This window comes from Mus caroli, chromosome 6 (genome assembly GCF_900094665.2).
Source record: "Mus caroli chromosome 6, CAROLI_EIJ_v1.1, whole genome shotgun sequence".
NCBI classification, from domain to species: domain Eukaryota; kingdom Metazoa; phylum Chordata; class Mammalia; order Rodentia; family Muridae; genus Mus; species Mus caroli.
Window position 1 is genome coordinate 69,411,651 of NC_034575.1, and position 23,668 is coordinate 69,435,318.

At 50.2% G+C, this 23,668-nt stretch overlaps 2 protein-coding genes across 8 annotated transcripts in view; one reads left to right on the plus strand and one right to left on the minus strand.

Annotated features, from left to right (window-relative positions):
• Positions 1-17,830, plus strand: part of Capg (capping actin protein, gelsolin like) — a 26,657-nt gene extending 8,827 nt beyond the window's left edge. Inside the window, exons 1-10 of one of the 4 annotated variants that reach the window (XM_029478180.1) lie at positions 1,100-1,171; positions 9,624-9,659; positions 9,828-10,000; positions 10,102-10,256; positions 10,455-10,622; positions 12,514-12,663; positions 12,968-13,060; positions 13,539-13,671; positions 16,174-16,262; positions 17,649-17,830. In XM_029478180.1, coding sequence (XP_029334040.1) covers positions 9,637-9,659; positions 9,828-10,000; positions 10,102-10,256; positions 10,455-10,622; positions 12,514-12,663; positions 12,968-13,060; positions 13,539-13,671; positions 16,174-16,262; positions 17,649-17,714 — 1,050 coding nt within the window. In that variant the 5' untranslated portion in view covers positions 1,100-1,171; positions 9,624-9,636 and the 3' untranslated portion in view covers positions 17,715-17,830. Of the gene's footprint in view, positions 1-1,099; positions 1,172-3,255; positions 3,489-3,630; positions 3,850-9,623; positions 9,660-9,827; positions 10,001-10,101; positions 10,257-10,454; positions 10,623-12,513; positions 12,664-12,967; positions 13,061-13,538; positions 13,672-16,173; positions 16,263-17,648 lie in introns of those variants that run through there. The other 3 variants (XM_021164716.1, XM_029478179.1, XM_029478181.1) reach the window with 3 other exon arrangements.
• A 2,222-nt stretch (positions 17,831-20,052) lies between these two features.
• The window catches only part of Elmod3 (ELMO domain containing 3), a 34,543-nt gene continuing 30,927 nt past the window's right edge, over positions 20,053-23,668 (minus strand). For all 4 annotated transcript variants that reach the window (XM_021164708.2, XM_021164709.2, XM_021164710.2 and 1 more), the window contains 3 exons: positions 23,359-23,435; positions 22,916-23,043; positions 20,053-20,988 (listed from right to left, as the gene is read on the minus strand). In XM_021164708.2, coding sequence (XP_021020367.1) covers positions 20,786-20,988; positions 22,916-23,043; positions 23,359-23,435 — 408 coding nt within the window. In that variant the 3' untranslated portion in view covers positions 20,053-20,785. The remainder of the gene's footprint in view (positions 20,989-22,915; positions 23,044-23,358; positions 23,436-23,668) is intronic.

The window sequence follows — 23,668 nt, forward strand, 5'->3', positions numbered from 1 at the left end:
TATATATATATATATATATCCCCAGTCCTGAAAGCCAACTCGGTCTCTCTCTGGCTGCCCTGGAACTCGCTCTGTAGATCAGCCTGGCCTTGAACTCATAGAGTTCTACTTGCCGCTGCCTTCCCAGTACTGGGATTAAAGGCACGCACCCCCACTGTCCAGCTAAGACCAACCTGTAACCTTTCTACTAAGCTCTCTACCAAGCCTTGGTTCTGTCAGGGACAAGGCTTTGCTGAGATCTCAGCTCAGACTACCCTGGCTTCAAGACTGCTGCTTGACCATGGAGAGACTTGGATGTCAGCTAAAAGCTGTGTTTTATTGTTTTATTTATTATTTTATTTAATGTGTTTGGGTGTTTTGTCTGCATGTATGAATGTATGTAAACACTGTGCATGCTTGCTACTTGAGGTGACCAGAAGAAAGCATTAGATTCCCTGGGACTCCTGGGACTGGAGTTGCAAACAGTTGGGAGCCTCCGTGAGGGTGCTGGTAATGGAGCCTGAGTCTCTGAAAGAGCACCCACTGCTCTTAACCATGGAGCCATCGCTCCAGCTCTATAAACTGTGTTCTTTACAGAGAACATTTCCTTTTTTTTTTTTTTTAAGATTTATTTATTTATTTATTTATTTATTTATTTATTATATGAAAGTGCACTGTAGCTGTCTTCAGAGGGCGTCAGATCTCATTATGGGTGATTGTGAGCCACCATGTAGTTGCTAGGATTTGAACTCAGGACCTTCGGAAGAGCAGTCAGTGCTCTTACTTGCTGAGTCATCTCGCTCGCCAGCCCATCCCTTTTTTAAGTTTTACTTATTCATCATATGTGGGTGGTTGTCACAGCACATGCCACAGCAAGAGGACAACTTTCTTTCTAAAGAAAGATTTCTTTTGAAAGTTGTGTGTGTGTGTTAGGGTTGGGTTTTTGTTTTTGTTTTTTTTCCTGTAATAAAACACCATGATCAAAAGCAACTTGGAGAAGAAAGGGTTTATTTCATTTTACATTTCCAGGTAACAGGTTACTACTGAGGGAAGTCAGAGCAGGAGCCTGGAGGCAGGAGCTGATGCAGAAGCCATGGAGGAGGGCTCCTTACTGGCTTGTTTCTCATGGTTTGCTCAGTCTACTTTCTTTTAACATCCAGGACCACCTTGCTCAAGGATGGCACTGCCCACGGTAAGCTGGACCCTCCCATGTTGTTCAGTAATCAAGGTGATGACCCACAGACTTGCCTATAGCCCAGTCTTACAGAGACATTTTCTCAATTAGAAAACCAGATATGTCTAGATTTGTGTCAGATTGACAAAACGCAATCAGCATAGTGTGTTTATCTGAATATTCAAATGTGAGGGCAGTGCTCTCTGTGGCCAGAAGAGGGAGTCAGACGTCCTAGAGCTGGAGTTGCAGGCCTTTGTGAGGTGCCAGATGTGGCTTCTGGGCCCCAGACTCCAGTCTTCTGGAAGAGCAGCAGTTGTTCTTGACCTCTGAGCTGATTTTACCATTCCAGGGGACATTTTTCAGGAACCATTTTGTCCTTTTATTATAGGTTCTGAGGATTGAACTGTGGTCATCATTGCAGAGCAAGCATTTTTACTCATTGAGCCATCCTGGTGACTGCATTTAATGTCGAGAAAACAGTTAATTCTTGCTCTCATGGTATTTTAGCACACAGAACACATCTATCTAGAAGGCATGGGGGTGTACACTGTAATCCCAGCCCTCAGATGGAGGCAGGAGGATCACAAATTTGAGGCCAGCTTGAGTTATGTCTTCAGGCTCAGTCTCAAATGAGCAAGCAAATACCAACTCCCCGTATCCACTCTGTGCTCTGTTTTCTCCAGGCTTTCCCCTAGCAGCCTCCGAGATAGGTTAGGCTGGTTTGATGGTTGGATAATTAGCAAGGCTTGCTTCGGTGCTACCTGGGCCAGGGCCATGACTCTGAACACTAAACTCTATGGCTTAGTGGACTTATGGATCTGACTGTTGACTAACATTCTTCCAGGACGGGCCTGTCAGGGTCCCTGGACATTGAGTCACCCAACTGTAGCTGCTCCTTGGGTGCAAAAACTCCTGAACCATGAATCATTTGGCAAAGTTTTATCTCTAAAGTATTTACGAGTTATAACAGTAGCAAATGACAGTTATGAAGGAGAATGAAGATAATGTTATTATTGGGGGGTCACCACAACATGAGGAACTGTATTACGGGGTTGCACATCAGGGAGGTGGAGAACTGCTGACGTAGGGATTAGGAGGGAATAAGAGCCTCCTTGACTGAGCTTCCTGCTTCCTATGTGACTTCGGGCTGTGCCCCAGGGTAAGGCCTTCCTGGGGCCAGCAAGTTAGATCAGATTGATTCTATATTATGGTCCTGTGACTGTGCAAAGGGAGCGGTTGTTGCTTTGGGTTGAGCTTGAAACCATATGCCCTCTGTCCTGGAACTCAAGAGATCCACCTGCCTCTGCCTCCCGAGTGCTGGGATTAAAGGCAAGAGCCACCATGCCCAGCTATGGGGCATAGAGAGACTTCATGTGTCAAGACACCTGGTGTGGTGCCTCAGTACATGTAAATCACCAGTGTTCAGGAAGCAGTGGCAGGATTCTCATAGCACTGAAGCCAATCTGGGCTACAGATTTAGTTTCATAGCAGCCTGGGTGTCAAAGTGAGATGCTGTCTCAGTAAAACAACCAAACAACAGTTGGCCACGGTGGTACACTTTTGTGATCCCAGCATCCGGGAATCAGGAGGGTCAAGCGTTCAAGACCAGTTTGAGCTGCCTTTAGAGGCTAGCCTGACTACATGAGCACTTGTCTCGAAAACAAAACACCAAAATGAACACACACACACACACAGAGAATGTGTCAGGGCCCCAAACACTCTCTTGGAACTTTGCTTCAAAAACCGCCTGGTTTACAGAGAGATTTCCAGGACAGCCAAGGCTACATAGAGAAACCCTGTCTTGAAAAACCAAAAGGAGAAAGAGGAGAAGGGAGGAGGAGGGGGAGGAAGAGGAAGGAGAGAGAAGGAGTAGGTAGGTCATCATCACATGTACTCAGGGCAATGAGACAACTAGTCAAGGGGAGGAGGGAAAAGTAGTGTAGGGCCAGTGACCCAACCCAGGAAAAGTGACTAACCAGCCACAGCAGGGCCCGCGCAGACTCAGGCCTCTGCCTGGGCTAGTGAGTGGAATGGGGCTTTCCTTGCTGGTCTGACTCTTTAAATTGTTCAGAATCTGCCTTGCGCGAGGCCGCTGTGATGAGACCTAGTCAGGCTTTAACCTCCCAGTGGCCATGTCTGAGAAATAGCAGCCTTCCATCCGCATGGCCCAGCCTTGGAGCTGGCTTTCCTGAGCCCTTAGACCTCTGAGTACCGAGCCTCCCCATGGGTGGGGCAGGTGGGCGGGGCAGCCCAGTGGCGAAGAGGGAAGTTAGAAGCTAGCTAGCGAGGGGCAAGCTGAGACGTGTGTGTTTGAGAAGAAAAGGCCCGTGGAGAGGTAAAACTGGGAAGGGCTCTGTAGAGAAGGGCTAGCTAGGACTCTCATGGGTGGGTAGGTGAGGGCTGGCTGCTAGGGTCCGGGAACAGGTGGGAACGGTGTCCCCCAGGAGTAAGTCAGCTCAGGACATTAGCTGTAGCTTTGCAGCTGCAGAGTCTTGAGTGGGCCTGGGTGGGCTGTGCTCCAGCTGCTGGGGAGGAGCTGAAAGGTCTGGGCTCATCCTGGTCTGTAGGAGGTGTGGTGTCAGACCTGAGAGATCCCCAAAAGACATCAGCCTGTCGGGAGGTGAATTCAGATCTGGTGGTGTCTGTCCCCAAGATAGCACAGACAACTGGACGGGAGGGAGCTGAGAAGGAGCAAGGTAGGTTCAGCTACTTAAGGGACAGTCAGCCAGCCCCCGGTTAGAGGGTCGGCTGGGGACCAGTGTGGAGAGAGATGAAGGTAGAATCTGGGGGTGTGGGGAGTGGGATCTGCTTTGGCCTGTCCTGGGGGTTCAGAGCCACTGCTGTTCCCACTTCTAAGAGACATGGGTCACAGTCAGACAGTCCTGGGCTTCTTGTATTGGCCCCCTATTTCCTCCCTAGGGCTGCCGCTATTTCAGCTCACACTAACGGGGCGGATATGGTCTTTGAGGGGAAGTGACCTGTTGCGAGTCAGGGTCCAAGAGGGCAAAAATAGCCCCAGTTTTCCTCAGTACTGGGCCACTGATTCACATTGATAGGATTTTGTTGGAGGTAGGAGTGGACTCCACTTCTAAGCCCCCAATCTGTCCTTAAAAGGTATTCTAGCCAGAGTTAGCCAGCAGGGCACACACCCTCCACTTCCCCAACCCTCACCCCACACTGCTCACCACAGTCAGATGGGCCTCCTTGCCCTCTGGCTTTCTGCTTCAAGGCTGCTCCAGGCCTTGCCTGGATGTCGAGATCCTAGGCAATCCCGTTGGTTTCATCTAGTCCAGTCATTGGATCTCAGCAAGTTAGGACAATCAGACACTTTTCCGGGCACAGTCAGGTGTGTCCAAAGGTCCATAGGCAAACTCAGCTTCCTGCTCTAAAGGTGTTTTCTTGTCTCGGGGAGAAATCCAGCCCCTAAAACTCATCACGTTGTGGCACAATGGGGAAAAACGGAGTCCTCAGCAGAGGTATCCAGCTGTGATGCAGCTCAGTGGTAGAGCATTTTCCAGCTGTGTCCCGTGGCCCTGGGTCTGGTTCCCGGCATGCTTCCTGCTCCCAGTGGAAGACACAGAGGCTGCCTGTGAGGTGGTGAGTTTCCCACCACCAGAAGCATTCAAGAGGAGGATGGCGAAGTGAGCCACAGAAGAGGGCTCTTTCGTGTGCGCTAAGGACTAGCTAAGCACTAAAGCTTCTTCTAATGCTGGTCTGTGATTATGTGACGGTCTGACAGGGAGGAAGTTGGTCTGTGGTTTCATTGGGTGTGATGGCTTCCCACTTCCTGAACCTTCTAGGTAGGCCATAAGGCATGGACTGCTCTTCATGCTGAGCCCCCCCCCCCAAAAAAAAAACAGATCTTGAAGGAATGGAAGTGAATAATAGACTCTGTCATGAATGCTTGTGATGGGGTAGCAGGTGTGCCTTGCTGTTGTTAGCACAAGAAGGTAGCCAGATGTGCTCTAAGCCTGCAAGCAGAGGATGATGTGACGATGGGGCTGGGAAAACTCCCACAGGAGCTGAGTGGTCTATTATCCTGTAGACAGCTAGGGTTGATGTGTGCCCACAGGGATGGAGGGACTGTGACACGTACATTGTGGGAGCTTGAGGAGTGGTAGGAACAGGTCACAGGGCTGAACCGAGGAGACAGGAATGGAAGACCCTTCCCCAGGACAGCCTGACCACAGCAGGACCTTGAGCTGACGGGACAGCAGCTGCAGCCCCAGTCAGAACCTGGAGCTTCTCTCAGGCTCTGCTACCCAGCCTCTGTCTATGCAGCCTGGTTTTAGTTAGCTCAGTGTCCCCCATGCACCCCACTCAATTCCTTGGGAGCTGGAATTGAACTTGGAACTCATACATGCTAGGCAAGTATTGTGCCCTGAGATCTGTCCCTGGCCCTCTTTCTACTTTTTGTCTTGAGATTGGCCACATTATGTTGCACAGGCCTTGAATACACTCAGCATCTGAGGCTGGCCTTGAACGTCTGATAAGTATCTCAGGTTATCAATTAATGGGGATTATGGGGTTACACCAGCCTGCCTAGCTTTGTCAGGGGTTTTAAAAACCGTCCTCTCCACACAGTTCCAGTGCACCAGGTGTTAGACCAAGCTGCTCCCCATAGACCTCACTTCACTAAGAATCACTTTGAACATCTATTCAGTACACTTGCAGCCTGTGGAGGCAGTTTCTCCAGGCCTTTGTATGTAGTGATACTGTTGAAGAATAACTTAGGGGCTGGGGATGTAGCAGATGGTAGAGTTTACCCAGACCTGGATTTGATCTCTAGCTTTGCATAAACCAAACCTGCTGGTAATCCAACATGGGGAAGGGGGCGAAGGCAGGAGGATCAGAAGTTTAAGGTATCCTTGGTTACCTAGTGAATTCAAGGCTAGCTTAAGGCTACAAGAGACTCTGTGCTGAAAGAAAAAGAAATAAAGGGGGAAAAACTTACTCCTTGATACTTGATACCATAAGGAAGGCTTTAACAGGACAGTCACTAAAGTATAGGGACCACAGTACCAGGGCCTTGCAGTGTGCAAGAAAGACTAGCCTTAAGACCCAAAGTAGGGCGAGAAAACAAGACATAAACCGTCTAGTGCTAGCTGAGGGTCAGTGCATGGAAAATTACTAAAAGGAAGTGCCAGGGGGGTGGGAGGTTCTGTCAAACTAACCTAACAGGATTCTTGCTGAAGATAGAATGATCAGATGTGAGAAGGTTGGGGGGGGGGGGGGGGGGGGGGAGATGGTGCAGGCTGAGGAACCAGATCTGAATAAAGGAGGATGATGGGCTAGAGATTATGGGGATTTACAGCTGAACTGATTTTTTCAAGAATCTTTGGAAGAAACTGGATTTGACAAGGGCGTACACAGAAAGGTCTAGAAGGTTCGGATGGAGTGATGGAGTTTAGCCAGTCTTTGCACTTTTGTAAGGTGCCAGGCTATCTTTTACAAAAATATTTATTTATTTATTCATTTAGTGTGTGTGTGTGTGTGTGTGTGTGTGTGAGAGAGAGAGAGAGAGAGAGAGAGAGAGAGAGAGAGAGAGAGAGAGAGCGAGAACCCCCACCATGGCGTGTATGTGTGTGCGCTTGTACCATGGTGTGCACACAGTTAACATCCGAGCCCTACAGTGACTTGGAGCGGAGGAGGACATATGGTTTTCAGTTCCGGCCTAATTTCTCACTTGGTAACCCAGAACTGAAAACAGTAAAGTCTGTCTCTGTCTGTCTCTTCCTGTGCTTGGGTTTGGGGCAGACTATTCATCAGTTCCCGAGTCACAGGCTGGGCTGCCCATAGCGGGGTGTGTGGGGTGTGTGTGTGGGGGACCACACCCCACGGAGTTCCCTCCCTGCGGGAAGTGTCAGGCCTTCCTCTCTTTGGGAGGTTGGTCCTGGGAAGGAAATGGGTGATTCCCCGGCTTCGTCTTTCCTCAGGGCTCTGCCTCCTGCTGTTCCCTACACAGACTCCGCCCTCAGCGCAAGACCCCGCTTTTCCGGTCCGGTCCGGTCCGGTCCTCCGGAGCGGTCTGTAGGATCCGTTTCGTACTTGAGTGGGAAACTTGCACGCTGAATTAAATGCTGGCGACATATGCTCTCTGCCTTTTAAGCCTTAAAACAAACAACAAAACAGAACAAAACCGGCCTAAGACATGACTCAGCGTACAGTAAGGGAGCGCTTGTAGCTAATTAAGGGGGACCGACTGCGTTTGACCCCCCCAGAACTCACGTGGTCACATTTATTTACATATTTATTACTTTAGTATGTGTACATGTACACTCAAGTACACATGTGCATGTACCACAGTACATACGTGGATGTCAAAAAAGAAGCCAGCTCCTGACAGGAACAAATAAAAGGAAGGGTGAAGTTGTTATGATCGCATTTTTCTGGATTTATAAAACAAGCCTGGTACATCTTAACAGAACAACATGACAGCTTTCCTGTGCTTTCTCCCTTTACTACAATTTCTTTTACCTGAGAAATATTTTCTCTTGCTTTACAAAACAAAGGTGGCATTTGTCATTCTGGAACTGAAGGATGCTGGGAACATCAAGGGATAGGTACTGCCAGGATGAGAGCAGTTCCCCTGGGAGAGAGCTGGCTGGGAAGGAGAGCATCTTATGAGGGTTTTGTTTTTAGTAAACTTAAAGAATACAAAATTCGGGCTGGTGAGATGGCTCAGCGGGTAAGAGCACCTGACTGCTCTTCTGAAGGTCCGGAGTTCAAATCCCAGCAACCACATGGTGGCTCACAACCATCCATAACGAGATCTGACTCCCTCTTCTGGAGTGTCTGAAGACAGCTACAGTGTACTTACATATAAAAAAAAAAATACAAAATTCTGCTTAAGGCCCCCATCCCCCTTCTCTCTTCCTCTTCCTGGCTAGCCTGGAATATACTATGTATGAAGACCAGGCTTGCCTTGAGTAGGCAGAGATCCACCTCCCTCTGCTCTGCTTCTGAGTGCTAGGGTTAAAGGCTCTAGTTCTCTCTCCTCACAGGGTCCCAGGCTGGCATCAGTTTCTCTCTCTCTCTCTCTCTCTCTCTAAAAGAATTTATTTATTTTATGTATATGACAAGTACACTGTAGCTGTCTTCAGACACACCAGAAGAGGGCATTGGATCCCATTGCAGAAGGCTGGGAGCCACCATGTGGTTGCTGGGAATTGAACTCAGGACCTTTGGAAGAGCAGTCAGTGTTCTTAACCACTGAGCCATCTCTCCAGCCCCAAGATTTTTTTTTTTTAAATATTAAACATACAATCTTTGTTTGTATGGGTGTATATCTGGGTGTATGTGGATGCTTATGCACGTGGGTAAACGTGGGGGGTGTGAGGACCTCCTTGTGGGGACTGTTTCCTCCCTTCACCTTTACTGGGTTCTGGGGATCGAACTCAGTTTATCAGACTGGTGCAGCAAGCACCTTTGTCCGCAGAGCTGTGCCACTCGCGCCTTGTCTTCTTTTCTCTTTCTTTCTTTCTTTCTTTCTTTCTTTCTTTCTTTCTTTCTTTCTTTCTTTCTTTCTTTCTCTCTCTCTCTCTCTCTCTCTCTTTCTTTCTTTCTTTCTTTTAAAGAATATTTATTTATTTTATATGAGTATACTCTAGCTGTCTTCAGACACACCCAAAGAAGACATCTGATTCCATAACAGATGGCTAGGAGCCACCATGTGGTTGCTGGGGTTTGAACTTAGAACCTCTGGAAGAGCAGTCAGTGCTCTTTTTTTTGCTGTTGTTATTTTAAGATTTATTTATTATTATACATAAGTATACTGTAGCTGACACCAGAAGAGGGTGTCAGATCTTATTACGGGTTATCATGGTCATGAGCCACCATGTGGTTGCTGGGATTTGAACTCAGGACCTTCTGAAGAAAAGTCTTACATGCTGAGCCATCTCTCCAACCCCTTGTTTTTCTTCCTCCCTTCCTCCCTCCCCCCTCTTTCCTTCCCTCCCTTCCTTCTTCTTCTTTTAAGACAGGATATCTTATAGCCCAGGATGTCTTTGAATTCACTATGTAGCCAAGGATAGCCTTGAGTTTCTGATCCCCCTGTTTCGGCCCCTCGAATGCCGGTATGGCAGGTGTGCACGACTATGCCAAGCATTTAGTGTTGCTTTAAGACAGGGTTTCACGTAACCCAGGCTAGTCTGGAGGCTGAATGTCCCTGAGCTTCTGCGCCTTGTGGTCCCACCTCCCAAGTGCTGGGGGGCTGCCACTGTGTGTGCTGTCATAAGTGGCCTGTTCCTTTCCTTTGGGTGGATTCTGAGGACTCGAACTCTGGCCTCACACTTGCCGTGCAAGGGCTTTACCCAGTGATTATCACCTGAACTGTGGGTCATCCTTAGCTTCTTAGAGGCTGTGAGGACAAGCAAAGGCTACGTAAACTGTGGACCACCCAGAAGTGCCCCCCAGATCCCTGGAGCACTGTGGTTATGACGCTTGGGACAATCATGGCTTCTCTTTTCAGGTCTGCAAACAGCATGTACACACCCATCCCTCAGAGGTAAGCAGTGTGCCTCGCCTTGGCTCTCCTCCCATCTCTACTTCCAAGGGCTGCTCCTCCCTCCTCCCTGTTCTCACTATACCCAGACCTCAGTCTCCAGGCCTGCTCAAGTCTCTGCGCTTGAGCCCACTCCTCATGGGGTCTGCTACCAACCATTTCTTCCCACAGTGGCTCTCCATTCCCGGCCTCAGTCCAAGACCCAGGCCTACACATATGGCGTGTGGAGAAGCTGAAGCCGGTGCCCATAGCACGAGAGAGCCATGGCATCTTTTTCTCTGGGGACTCCTACCTAGTGCTTCACAATGGCCCAGAGGAGGCCTCCCATCTGCACCTGTGGATAGGTAAAGGGGTTGGGACGGTGTCTGTGTGGGCTTAGCTAAGGCAGGGATGGAGGTTGCTGTGGATTTCAGGGACCTTGCCTCTCACCTCCTGTTCACCTTAGGCCAGCAGTCCTCCCGGGATGAGCAGGGGGCCTGTGCAGTGCTGGCTGTGCATCTCAACACCCTGCTGGGGGAGCGGCCAGTGCAGCACCGTGAGGTTCAAGGCAATGAGTCCGACCTCTTCATGAGCTACTTCCCACGAGGCCTCAAGTACCGGGTGAGATCCACCTCCGAGTCCTCATTCCCTTGGCTTCTCTCCCAACCAACTGGTGTCTCTGGCTGGACTTTGTCCCATGGGAAGCCTGGGCACACGTGGGGATGTCTCTACCTTCTTGTGTCTCCCAGAGCGATGAGTGGCAGAGGGCTGGCTCAGGGTTGCCTAGGAGACCACTCAGGCCGGTCTTTTGGGTTGCAGGAAGGTGGTGTAGAGTCGGCATTTCACAAGACAACCCCGGGCGCCACCCCAGCAGCCATCAGGAAGCTCTACCAGGTTAAGGGAAAGAAGAACATTCGTGCGACCGAGAGGGCTCTGAGCTGGGACAGCTTCAACACTGGGGACTGCTTCATCCTGGACCTGGGTCAGGTGGGTGTGGCTGGGAGGCTGGGGAGGAAGAGCTGAGGTGCTAGGACTGTGTTCTGGGGACCAAGCCCATTCACAAGAAGACATCTCCATCCAGTCAGCCCTTAGGGATGCCCAGGGCTTATTTCCCAGCCACTCATAGACAGTGCTATCCTCAGATGCTCCAGCCTCATAGATACAGTGGTCTCATACCTGTACATAACTGGTGTGCTTCCTCCTGTGTGGTTTCAGGCATGTCCAACCTGTGGCCCTTGGCCGTAGGTAGCCCAGTGTATATTTTATATAAATGTGACTCAACAGAAAGCTTTAAACTCTTAAAACACATGTTTAGGTTTTCTTTAAATTATTTATTTATTTATTTTGCTTTTTCGAGACAGGGTTTCTCTGTATAGNCCTGGCTGTCCTGGAACTCACTCTGTAGACCAGGCTGGCCTCGAACTCAGAAATTCGCCTGCCTCTGCCTCCCAAATGCTGGGATTAAAGGCGTGTGCCACCACGCCTGGCTTTTTTTTTCCTTTTTAAATTTTTTTATTTATTAATAATTTAATAATTTAATTAAATTGTTTATTAATTTTATATATAAGTACACTGTAGCTGTTTTCAGACACACCAAAAGAGGGCATCAGATCTCATTACAGATGATTGTGATCTACCACGTGGTTTCTGGGATTTGAACTCCGGACCTTCGGAAGAGCAGTCAGTGCTCTTAACTGCTGAGCCATTTCTTCAGCCTCCTAGTTTTTTTGAAAAAAAAATTTTTTTTTTGTAATTTGATTATATTTTTAAAAATTATGGGGCTGGTGAGATGGCTCAGCAGGTAAGAGCACCCGACTGCTCTTCCAAAGGTGCTTAGTTCAAGTCCCAGCAACCACATGGTGGCTCACAACCATCCGTAACAAGATCTGACTCCCTCTTCTGGTGTGTCTGAAGACAGCTACAGTGTACTTACATATAATAAGTAAATAAATCTTTAAAAAAAAAAAAATTATGTAGCCGGGCGGTGGTGGCGCACGCCTTTAATCCCAGCACTTGGGAGGCAGAGCCAGGCAGATTTCTGAGTTCAAGGCCAGCCTGGTCTACAAAGTGAGTGCCAGGACAGCCAGGGCTACACAGAGAAACCCTGTCTCGAAAAAACAAAGCAAAACAAACAAACAAACAAAATTATGTATTGTTTGAGTCTGGGGCGGGGGAGGGGAAGAAGATACCAGCAGAGGCCGGAAGAGGGGCGCCAGAGTTGGAGTTATAAGCAGTTGTGAACTCCTATTGTGGGTTCTCAGAACAGAACTCAGGTCCTCTTAGAAGAGCAGTGTGTACTCTTGACCACTGAGTCACCTCTGTAGTAACCTCAGGAGATAATTTATAAACAAGATAAAAACGGTAAAATATTTGGTGGTCAGAGATGTGGAGGAAGAACACGTGATGCAGAGACGGCACTAGGGTAAGAAGCACTCTAAGGTTTTTTTGGTTTTTTTCCTTTGTGAGTACATGGGTACCACATATGTGCCCAGTGCCCTTGAAATTCAGAAGATGGCATTGCATCCCCTGAAAGTGGAGCTGTAGGCAGTTGTGGGCCACTTTGTGGGTACTGAGAATTGAACCTTGGAATTTTATCTTTTTTTTTTTTTTTTTTTTTTTTTTTTTTTTTTTTTTTTTTGGAGACACAGACAGACAGACAGACAGAGACTGACACTTGTGTAGCCCTGGCTGTTCTGGAACCCATTATGTAGACCAGGTCTCAAATACACAGACATCTATCTGCGTCAGCGTCTTGAGTGCCGAGGTCAAGCCTGTGCCATCACTCACGGCATAGTTTCCCTGCCTGTGGGGACAGTTTCTCAGTGGTGCACAGGACAGAGGCAGCTGGCTGTGATGAGCCTGTCTGGCTTCTCTGCAGAACATCTTTGCCTGGTGTGGTGGAAAGTCCAACATCCTCGAGCGCAACAAGGCGAGGGACCTGGCCCTGGCCATCAGGGACAGCGAGCGGCAGGGCAAGGCCCAGGTGGAAATCATCACTGATGGAGAGGAGCCAGCCGAGATGATTCAGGTTGGGGACCTTGGGGTGGGCAGCTGGGAGGTGCTGTTTGGATGTGGTCAGGAGAGACAGTGATAAGCTGGGAGCATGAAGATGGCTGACAGAGGATTGGCAGGGGTGGGGGTGTCTGGGTTCCTACTCAGCCCTAGCTCATGGGGTACCTTTGTGTTCTGGGGATGTATTCTCAGGGCAAGAGGCTGTCGGGTAGGTGGGCTGGGCCCATTGCTTTTCCCAGTGCAGAACACAGGTGGCCCTGCATGTGGTGACTTGGAAAATTGGGGTGCAGAAGCCCCAGTAATCCTGCCTGGCTCTTCAGGTTCTGGGCCCCAAGCCTGCTCTGAAGGAGGGCAACCCCGAGGAAGACATTACAGCCGACCAGACCAACGCCCAGGCCGCAGCCCTGTATAAGGTAGGCACTACAGGCCTGCTGGGGATTGGCCTGGCGTGAGATCCTGCACAGAGCATCTGCAGGTGGCCAGGGTACAGAGCTGAAGGGAAGAGGCTGTGGGAAGGCTGGGCCAGGGCTCAGGTAGGTTTGTGGGGGCTGGAGGAGAGATGGTGGGAAGGACACCCTCTGAGAAGGAGACTGGTATTCACTTCCAGCCCCTGGGGAAGGTCAGATGCTCATTCTGAGATTGTCTTGATTTGAACCCGTGCAGTTACTTGTAAAGTGGAATTCACTTCTTCCCCTAGGGGTTTGTGGCCTTTGGACTGCAGTGATAGACAAGAGAGGGTCTGTCTGGAGCTTGATTTTTTGGGGGGGTGGGTGGGAAGGCTCTTCCTGCCTGTTTCTCAGAACTGTTGGTAGAGACAACTAGGTGACCCATGATTCCAGGTGAGGACTGAATTGTGTCTGTGTCACACTGGGAACTGTCTTTCCTCTCCAGGTCTCTGATGCCACTGGACAGATGAATCTGACCAAGGTGGCTGACTCCAGCCCTTTTGCCTCTGAGCTGCTAATTCCAGATGACTGCTTTGTTCTGGACAACGGGCTGTGTGGCAAAATCTACATCTGGAAGGGTATGTATGGCTCCTCTGTGTGAGCCTGAGGGCACCGCAGCTGCTCTGAACCCAGCGGGCTCAGCCATCTCTGAAATCCTCAGCCCATCTCTATCTCAGAACTTCAAGGGCCTGTTTAGTACACGGCTGGGCCCATCCCAGACATTCAGATTCACCAGGTCTGGCTTGGAGCATGAGCACCTGTATATTTAACACGTTCCCAGGGCTTGCCTGAGGGGTTTCGAGAACTCTTGGCCCATGCCCAGGCCTTTGGGGCTCTGCAGTGCCTGATCTTGAGGTTCTTTGTTAACTGTGATAGAATTAAGTAGAATTTAAATAGAGGGGCTTAGTAGGCACTTTATGCAGTATGCAGTACACTTGCAGGCCGTAGTTTTCTGAGAAATTGTATCTGCTGGAAGAAGAAAGGCTGCTTGTGTGCAGGAGTCTGGATGCTTGCTTTGACCATAGAAATCTGGGCACAGCATGACCCCGGGAGCCTGCTTGCTTTTGCTGGTTCCCAGGAAGGTCTGGGCGATCCGTTCCTTCAGCTGAGGTTCTGGGTCTGGATTTTTTGTTGTTTTGTTTAGATTTACTTTAGTTTTTACTTTTGTGTTTCTGCACATGTGCTCTCTTTCACACATGTTTGTGGATACCAAGGGCCAGAGGGGAGCAGAAGTTAAAAAGCAGTTTTGAGCCTCCTGATGTACACTCTAGGAACTGAACTCTGGTCTTCTTCTTCTTCTTCTTCTTCTTCTTCTTCTTCTTCTTCTTCTTCTTCTTCTTCTTCTTCTTCTTCTTCTTCTCCTTCTCCTTCTCCTTCTCCTTCTCCTTCTCCTTCTCCTTCTCCTTCTCCTTCTCCTTCTCCTTCTCCTTCTCCTTCTCCTTCTCCTTCTCNCCTTCTCCTTCTCCTTCTCCTTCTCCTTCTCCTTCTCCTTCTCCTTCTCCTTCTCCTTCTCCTTCTCCTTCTCCTTCTCCTTCTCCTCCTTCTCCTTCTCCTTCTCCTCCTCCTCCTCCTCCTCCTCTTCTTCTTCTCTCCTTCTTCTTCTTCTCCTCCTCCTCCTCCTCCCCCCTCCTCCTCCTTCTCCCTCCTCCTCCTCCTCCTCCTTCTTCTTCTTCTGGATTTATTTTATTTATGAGTACACTGTAGCTGTTCCCAGACACACCAGAAGAGGGCATCAGATCCCTTTACAGGTGGTTGTGAGCCACCATGTGGTTGCTGGGAATTGAACTTAGGACTTTTGGAAGAGCAGTCCGTTCTCTTAACCACTGAGCCATCTCTCCAGCCCTGAGCTCTGGTTCTTCACAAGAGCAGCAAGTGCTGTCAACCACTGAGCTAAGGTCTCACGTAGCCCAGCTGGCCTCTGACTTCTGTAGCCAAGGATGACTGAATTCTTGATCTAGGAAGGAGGCATGCACTACGATGCCTGCTTTTCTCTGGTGCTGGGGATGGATGGAACCCAGGGCATGCTAGACAAATGCTCTCCCGCCAGCTGCATCCCAACAGACGCTTGGTCGTTCACAGGTAGTTAAAGTGTTCACTTTTAACACTGGCCAGAGAACCAGCCACCATGCCTGGCTCTGTTTCCTTGTGAAAATGCCTCAACTTGAAGTGTCTCAGTGACTGGCAGCATAACTGGGTGGATTCTGTGTGCTCTTTAGTTCTAGGAGCATCTTGTTAGCAAGCATGTTAGCTTTTGGCCTTGTGCAAGTCCGTCCACCTCTAGAAGAAACTGCACTCTGCGTTCTCTTTAGTTTCACACAAAAGGTCTGGTAACAGGACAGTGTTCTCTGCCACACTGTTCACACACAAAAGGTGGGGGGCTCCAGGGAAGGGAGGCCCGGGCTCTAGAGTTTCTTTTTAATTTTTTATGTGTATTTCTGTGTGTGTTTCTTGCATGCATGTCTGAACCATATGTGCACAGTGTCCTCAGAAGCCAGCAGACAGCATTGGATCCTTTAGAACTGGAATTACAGGCGGCTGTGAGTGCTGTGTGGGTGCTGGGGATCGAACTCAGGGCCTCTGAGCCATTGCCCGAGCCCTCTGGCCTTCCAGTGTGATATCTAGGTGGAAGTTCTTCCTTCCTAAAAGATGGCTTGATCAGAGCTAGGAGAGTCTGCTGATACAGGAGAGAAGTTTTATTTTGTCTATTTATTTATTAATTTACTTAATCTTAGCTTAGAGCTGCCACCCACCTTTCCGGGGAAAGTATTAAGTGGCTGACTTCATACCCCAGAGACTCCCTCAACATTCTTGGGTACTCCGGGTACATTTGTTTTAAAAACTGTCAGGTGTTCTGGGACTCTTTAAGTTTCCTCAAGAGAAATGGGATGGAGCCTGGAGTACGCGCCCACCCCACACCCCCAGTGCCTCATGCGGCCCAGGCTCCCTGTGTATCTGAAGATAAGCTTGCAGGTGGTTTTCTGTGGTGCTAGGGACAGAACACAGAGCTTCAGGAATGTTGGGCAGGCCTTCTGTGGTCAGCCCCACCCACTCTCTTCTCATTTTGAAATCTGTTGTTTCAGGGAGAAAAGCTAATGAAAAGGAGCGGCAGGCGGCCCTCCAAGTGGCTGATGGGTTCATCTCTCGAATGAGGTATTCCCCAAACACTCAGGTGAGGACGGGACCATTTCCCCCACCTCCTCTGGGGAGGACCCTTCTTCCTGTGGCTTCCAACTCCTAGACTGGACAAGAGCAGGACAGCTCAGAAATTGGGAGCAGACCCGCTTACCTTCAGACCTGTTAGGTGGAAAGGCCTTTACAGTCTTTTAGCATTAAACAACAACAACAACAACCCCAAAACTTGTTTCCAAAGAGACTCCCGGGAGCCTGCAGGACAGCATGTCACTCGGTGGCTGGCTATCCTCAGCATGGTGGCTGCATGAGCCATTCTCATTCTGCCTCTCTGTCCCAGGGTCTCATGTAGCCCAGGCTTGGCCTCTGTATAGCCAGGGATGGCCCTTGAACTTCTGCTCTTCTTGCCTGTACTTCCCAGTCATTGGGACTCTAAGTGTGTGCCACCTCATCTGGTTTCCCCGGCGCTGGGAGTTGAACCCAGGGCATCCTCAGCTCCCCTTCCCCTTTTTTGAGACAATGTCTCCCCCTGTTGCCCAGATTAGCTTAGAATTCACTATGCATAGCCTGGCTGGCCTTGAACTCACGGCAGTTCTCCTGTCTCAAGCGTCTCAAGTGCTGAGATCATAGGTGTGAATCCCAGGAGTCAGTTCTGGGAAAGATGATGTCTACTGGGTGGCATCTGCCAGACTGAGGGTCCTGATCCTTGAAGCAGTGTCTCCTGTCTTCTCAGAACAGGCCTACACTGCTTGCCTCCTCTTACTTGGTGCTACAAGGGCACTTGTCTTCTTGAATGAAAGAATTCAGTCAAGAGACAGACAGTCTAAGCAAAAGTTTATTTAGTAAATTCAAGCAAAGGAACACTGCAAAGAGAGTTTGTTGTGCATCTCCCCCACACCCTCCTGTGGTGGGGAGCTCTCCCTGGGTTCTGCACTGTGGATGTTGAAGACAATTTTATAAATATTTGTGAGGTGGGTGGTATGTTTATGGGGTAAAGTGGTCTTTTTCTCTCCTAACTCTAGGAAAACCCACAAGTGTGTGTGTGTGTGTGTGTGTGTGTGTGTGTGTGTGAGGGTATGAGTGTGGTGGGGTATCCAAAAACCACAGTACAAGTGATATTAGTGACCACAGGTCACTTGAAGATGCGGACCCTTTGGTTGATGGCACACACGGGGGAAAAATGCCCTAGCACCGTACGTAGTCTCTGGTGTAGCAGGGCAACCTAACTACAGGGCATGACAAGAATCCTGAGTCACAGAGGAGCATTCTCTCAGGAGACAAAGTTGGCAGCACAGCTGCAGTGTCTCTTGGTTACATCTGATCTCAGTCCTTGCTGCCTACCCCTGTCATTGGTGTCCTTTGCCCCTCCCACTTCCTCGGAAGTAGAGGTGGGCAGCCTATGAGCCCAGCTTTTCTCCCACTGCAGGTGGAGATACTGCCCCAGGGCCGAGAGAGTCCCATCTTCAAGCAATTCTTCAAGAACTGGAAGTGAGGGTGGGTGTCCCCCATCCCTGCTCTCCTGCCTCCCACCCCTGCCTGCTGGGTCAGCACTGAGGTGCACTCTGGATGCTCAATAAAGGACACATTCCATTCCCTGTTCTCTTCCTGTGTGGCTTGTCCCCCACCCCCACCCCCCACTGGCTTTAGTCCCACCTGTTCACTCAGGCTCAGCCCCATGCTGAGCAGAGAGTAGAACATAAATGCAAGTCCATAGCTCCCAGGAGCCCAGCACTGGCTCTGCATGACCAGAACTCCCCATCAAGCTGCTGGCCAACTCCCACCATGCCCAGAAGAACCTAATAGGGAGGCGGCACCATGCCAGGCCTCAGCGTCGCTTTCAAGTCTCACATTCCCAGCTGAGTCAAGGCAGTGGCTGTGACTTGGGATAGATTTCTGTTCAAGCCAGTAATTTCCTCAGACACCCCAACAAACACCCCCGAGGCAGTTTTAAATGATGACGCTCACCCAGGAGTGGAACAGAACGTGCCGCAGCCCTAGAACAGGCTAGCTGTTGTCCTTGCTCAACTGAGTTTTGTGTTTGGCTGCTCAGCCCAAGGCCTGTGTGTGTGTGTAAAGCATCCTTCTATAGGGGAGAGGCCCTGAATGCATGTGTATATGTGAAAAACTCCAGTTTATACAGGAGCAGCCCTGCTTCTGACTCTTGGCTGCTTGTTCTCCCTGGTCCCAGCCCTGTTCTGTTTTTTGTTCATGGCGGGGTATGGCCTGACAAAGAGGGCAGAGTGCATGTGCTAGGGAGAAGAGATGTCTATAATCCTGACACTTCTGAGGCAGAGGCAGGAGGATTGTGAATTCAGCCTTCCCTATAGAGTGAGTCCAAGGTCAGCCTAGGCGATATGGAACCCTATCTCAAAACAAACTAGATAGAGAGGGGTGGGGTGATGTGCCACAAAGAGTACTCCTCAACATCCAACAGTGTGTGATGTCTTGGTGACAGCAGCCACCCTGAGTGTGGCTTCTGAGCTGTCATACACTGGATTGTTCTGGCCCACACAAACCCGGGAAGGCTGATCAAATTCATCCTGCTGATTTTGTGCTAAGAAGCAGGGGAAGGCAAGCTCCTTTAGGACCCCCTCTTTGGTGACCCTGAGACTTCCAGCCTCTGATTGGCCACACAGGAGTACGTGCCAGGGAGAGAAAAAGGCTGGCACCCACTCAGTAATTCTGACAGTTTTAGATTTACGGAGTACTTTAAGGTCTTCCATGGAGAGCTGTCCCTGCTACACCCAAGAAAAGCACACAGTTTTTCAACCACTATCAGAGGTCTCCTAACTCCACCTCAACCCTCAAGTGAGTCTATTAGAAGAACTGATTTCTGGGTTATTCTGGAGCTATGTGCACCCTGATCTGGTTGAAGGGTTCCTGCTGGGGATGCTGGCCCCTTCCAGCCAGATGCTCCTAGGGTCCACGTGGCTTGGGCCCAGATATGCTGGGATCCTGTTCTTTCAGCCTTGCAGGCTCTAGCAAGGGACGGATGGTAGGGAAGGAAGCACCAAACTGACACGGGACTGAGTTGCCTTCCTGGCCTCTCTGCTGGTCTGTGAATATGGGGGCTGGAGGAAGTGGCGTGGTAATAAAGCATAATTGAGACCCTGTAGATATGACGGAAGGCCAACTGCAGGGCATGTCACAAGCACCCTGGGAGGCCTGCTTGTCTCTGGACCAGATTTGGAGTGGCCAGAGACAGGCAGAGATGGACACAGGCCTCTACAGCTTCATTTAAGGGAAGATCAGAGGAGCGCAGGGGGCCTGAGGCTCTGGGGTGGTCAGGTGTGTGTGTGTGTGTGTTTGTGTGTGTGTGTCGGGGGGAGCCTGGGGTGAGGGAGCAACAGCCAGGCCCAGAGGCAAAAGCAGGAGACCCCTGGGGTGGACACCACACCAGTCAGCCTTAACAAGAGCACGTGCTTATTGGCCAGAGTTTGCAAGAAGTCTCCAGGCCGGGGTGTGCAAGATGGCTGAACAGGTAAGGAGCCCGCCACAGAAGCCTGATGACCTGGATTTGAATTCCTAGAACTTAAAGGTGTTAGGAGTGAAGCAACCTCACGAAGCTGGCCTTGGACCTCCTCACGCTTGCTTTATCATGCGTGTGCCCCACACACCATGTCATACACACAACCAATAATGATACAGAAAAAGAAAGACATCTTTGTGCCTGCAGGTGCAGCCGGGGAGCTCAGACTCCAATCTAGGGTCTGAAACCCCACTGAAGCCTAGGCACTTGGATCTGCCTGTCTCAGTCCGGTGCTCAGACAGCAGGGGGGTTGGGGTGGGGGGACAGGACGGCCCTGAAAGAACTTCATCTTGGAAGAAAGTACCAGAGACTACAACAATTCCTTTATTCTAAAACTGCTGGTGGGTGAGTGAGTTTCCTTTGCCTCTTAGCCAGGGTAGATAGATAGTGGTCTCCAGAGGCGCTCCAGCCTGTGGGCTGTGGGGGTGGGGTGCTCAATGACTAGTCTAGCCAGTCAAGTACCCATTTCTAGATTACAAACAATGGTGTGCAAAGGAGAGGAAGGGGAAAGAGGCGAAGGGTAGGGTGGAAACAAGTGCCTTGAAAAAAAAACGGTGGCTGGAGGAAGAGAGAACCTGCCTATCAGTCACTTTTTCTGTGTTGTGCTGCCCCCTGCTGGCTAAAGATATTGCTGTCTCTGTCCTTCCAATTCCAACCACAGACACTGGGGACAGCTGTTGGGAGTCAGAATCTTGGTTGTTGCTTCTAGGGTCTCTGCCTCTAGGTGCAGACGTGTAGGCAATTCTGATAGGTCTGTCTGGCCGTATGGTCTGTTCAGTTCCACTGAGATATCAGGAGTCCAACCCTGTGAAGTGGAGTCCAGCTGCGAAGGACAGAAGACTCCGTGCATGGAGGGTAATTCTAGCTGCCTGAATGTGCTCTGCTGGTGTAGAAATGTGGGCGTGGGTGTCACTACACACACCCGGGAGCCTCCTAGTCTCACCTACAGGGGCACGAAGGGCTTTGGCCCAGACATGATTCTTTAGTTCAGAGAGCCCCAGCAACCCAGCCTGTCCTGGTCTCTCCGTGGTGGGTCAGATCAACCCTGCACTCTCAGATGAGTGAGACTGCAGGTCACACACGCCTGTGAACGTGAGATCCTTGGAGTGAGGTCCCTGTGATCCAGGGCGCTTGTGTGCCTCCAACAAGGAGGCCTGTCCCTTTGACACCTGGGCGAGGTAGTCGTCCAGGGTCTTGAGCAGTCGTTTTGGGCTCTTCTTGGCCAACGCTTCCAAGTCTGGAACAGAGGAGAGCAGGGAATGAAGGCTTAAGGGTCTTGGGGTGGCACGCAAATCCAGAAGCAAGTCCACTGGCTTTGAGGACCTCTCCAAACCCTGCCCTTGTTTGTTTGTGTTTTGAGACAGGGTTTCTCTGCGTAGCCCAGACTGCACTGGAGCTCACTCTGTAGACCAGGCTGGCCTCGAACTCACAGAGATCTGCCTGCCTCTGTCTTCTGAGTGCTGGGATTAAAGGTATGCACCACCACATCCTGCTGCTACCCCTGTCCTTTTAAAGATAGAACAGTCATCAAAGATGGCCAAATGGCAAAACCAGACAGAGCCCAGGGGCCACTTCCTTGCTGTGACACAGAACTCAACTCTGCAGAGTCAGTCCAACCACCAGGCCTTGGCTTCCACAGCCTTCGGTGTTTAAGGTTTTTATTTATTTTATATGTATTACTTTTATTTATTTTATATGTACTATTTTTGTTTGTTTGTTTTTGTTTCATTTTGAGACAGGGTTTCTCTGTGTAGCCCTGGCTGTCCTGGAACTCACTCTGTAGACCAGGCTGGACTTGAACTCAGAAATCCACCTGCCTCTGCCTCCCGAGTGCTGGGATTAAAGGCGTGAGCCACCACTGCCCGGCTTATATGTACTATTTTTGTTTATTTTTATATGTATGAGGTTTTGCTTGAGTGTATGTCTGTGTACCACAGGTGTGCCTGATGCCCGAGGAGGTCAGAAGAGGGCACCAGATCTCCTGGAACTGGAGCTACAGATGGCTGTGAGCTTCTGTGTTAGAAGCCAGTCCTCTGGAAGAGCAGCCAGTGCTCTTAACTGCTGAGCCATCTCCCCAGCGCTGGCTTCCTTGGCTCTGATTTTGTTTTTGAGACACTTCTCCTGTAGACCTTTAACCTTTTACCTTTGGGTCTGCAGCTAATGATTGCTGAGATTACAAGCTTGGGCTACCACACATAGTTTATGTATCTCTGGGGATTGAGCCAGGGGCTCCTGAATGCCAAGCAGGTGCCCTCACAATGGAGCCATATCCCTGGCCTGAGCTTTTTATTGATGGTATATTTTCAAGGTTTATTTTTATTATTTCTTAAAGTCTGTAAATGAGTCTGATTGTGGGTGTGTGGGTGTGAGTGTGGATGCCTGCAGAGGCCGGAGATGTAGCAGTCTCCCTGGAGCTAGAGTTTCAGGCAGAGGTGAGCTGCTGGCCATGGGTGCTGCGAACCTAACTGGGTCCTCTGCGAAAGCAGCGGGCTGTCTTAACCACTGAGCCGCCTTTCAGTTCTGTTCTGTTGTTGTTTTATGAGACAGGGTCTTGCCCTGGCTTGTCTGAAACTCATGTAGACCAGGCTGACCTTGAACTCACAGAGATCTGCCTGCGCTCTGCCGAGCAAGCTACATTTTTGGTTCAGAAGATGTGAGGTTTTTGTTGTTGTGTGATGTGATCATCAAGAGCCATGCATGATGGCTCAGACTGTAATCCCAACACAAGGAAGGTGGTTGCAGACCTGTCACCTGGTTACAGTGAGAGACTCCATCTCAGAAATCTAAACAAAAGTAAAAAGCAATCATCAGACGCATACGGCCACCAGGCATGGCTGCAGCCTGGCATGGTGGTGCATGTCTGTAATAATCTTTGTACTCGGGAAGCAGAGGGAGAGGGACTGTCATAAGTTCGAGGCCAACATGGTCTACACAGCAAGTTCCAGGCCAGCCAAGATCCCATAGATTGATCCTGCTTCAACACACAAACAACAAACAAGCAAGTGAGGAAACAAAAGAGTGTGGTGGACAGGGAGGTGGGAGGGGTCACAGAGAAAGGAGAAGGCCCCAGGGTGTTCTGAGGGAGGGCAGGAGGGGAGGAGGAGAGGAAATACAGTAGTTCTACCCTGGGCTCTCTGGCCCTGGACACAGGAGAAAGTGCCAACCTTTGAGGACAAAGCCTGAGTCTAAAATAGTCTTCTGCTGGGTCCTCCACACGCGAGCTAGATGAAGGAAAGTAGCCGCGTAGAAGCTGTTCACCACCGGGATGACCTTCTGCCGCCGATTACACTCCCTACAGGACAGAGGAGGTGACCTGCTTAGCCACACATGAACCTGACACACCAGTGCCCTCCTCCCTGGCCTCCCTGGTCACCTCAGGAAGCCTCCAAGCCACTACCCCTCCCCGCCCCACCTCGCCCCACCCCACCCCACCCCACCCCAGCAGCATTTGGCAGCCTGGCACTTGGGTAGGTCAGGTGAGGGGAGGCGGCTGGCGTATGGAGATGTTGCCCAGCTCTGAGAACCAGCAGGTACCAGAGCTGTGGAGAAGACATGGGCAGGACTGGACCAGGTTCTGCTGGGTCACTCTGATCCACTAGGGACTCACCTGGAGAGACACTCCTCTCTCAAGGCCTGGATGGCGATGCGGGTGATGTTCACAGACATCAAACAGAAGGGGAATTGCTGGAATGGAGGATCATAAGTCAGTGGCCGGCCAGCTCTGACCTTATACATGTCCTCCTCCTCATGTGACTGGCAGGAACTAAGCCCACAGAGGTGCCAGCTGCTGTTACCATCTCCGCGTCCCACCTTACACAAGGCCTGGAATCTTGGAGCCCACAGGAGGTTGCTCCAAGCCAGTCCTGCATGCAACTCCCTCTTTTTTCCACTTTTTTTTTTTTTTTTTTTTTAATATT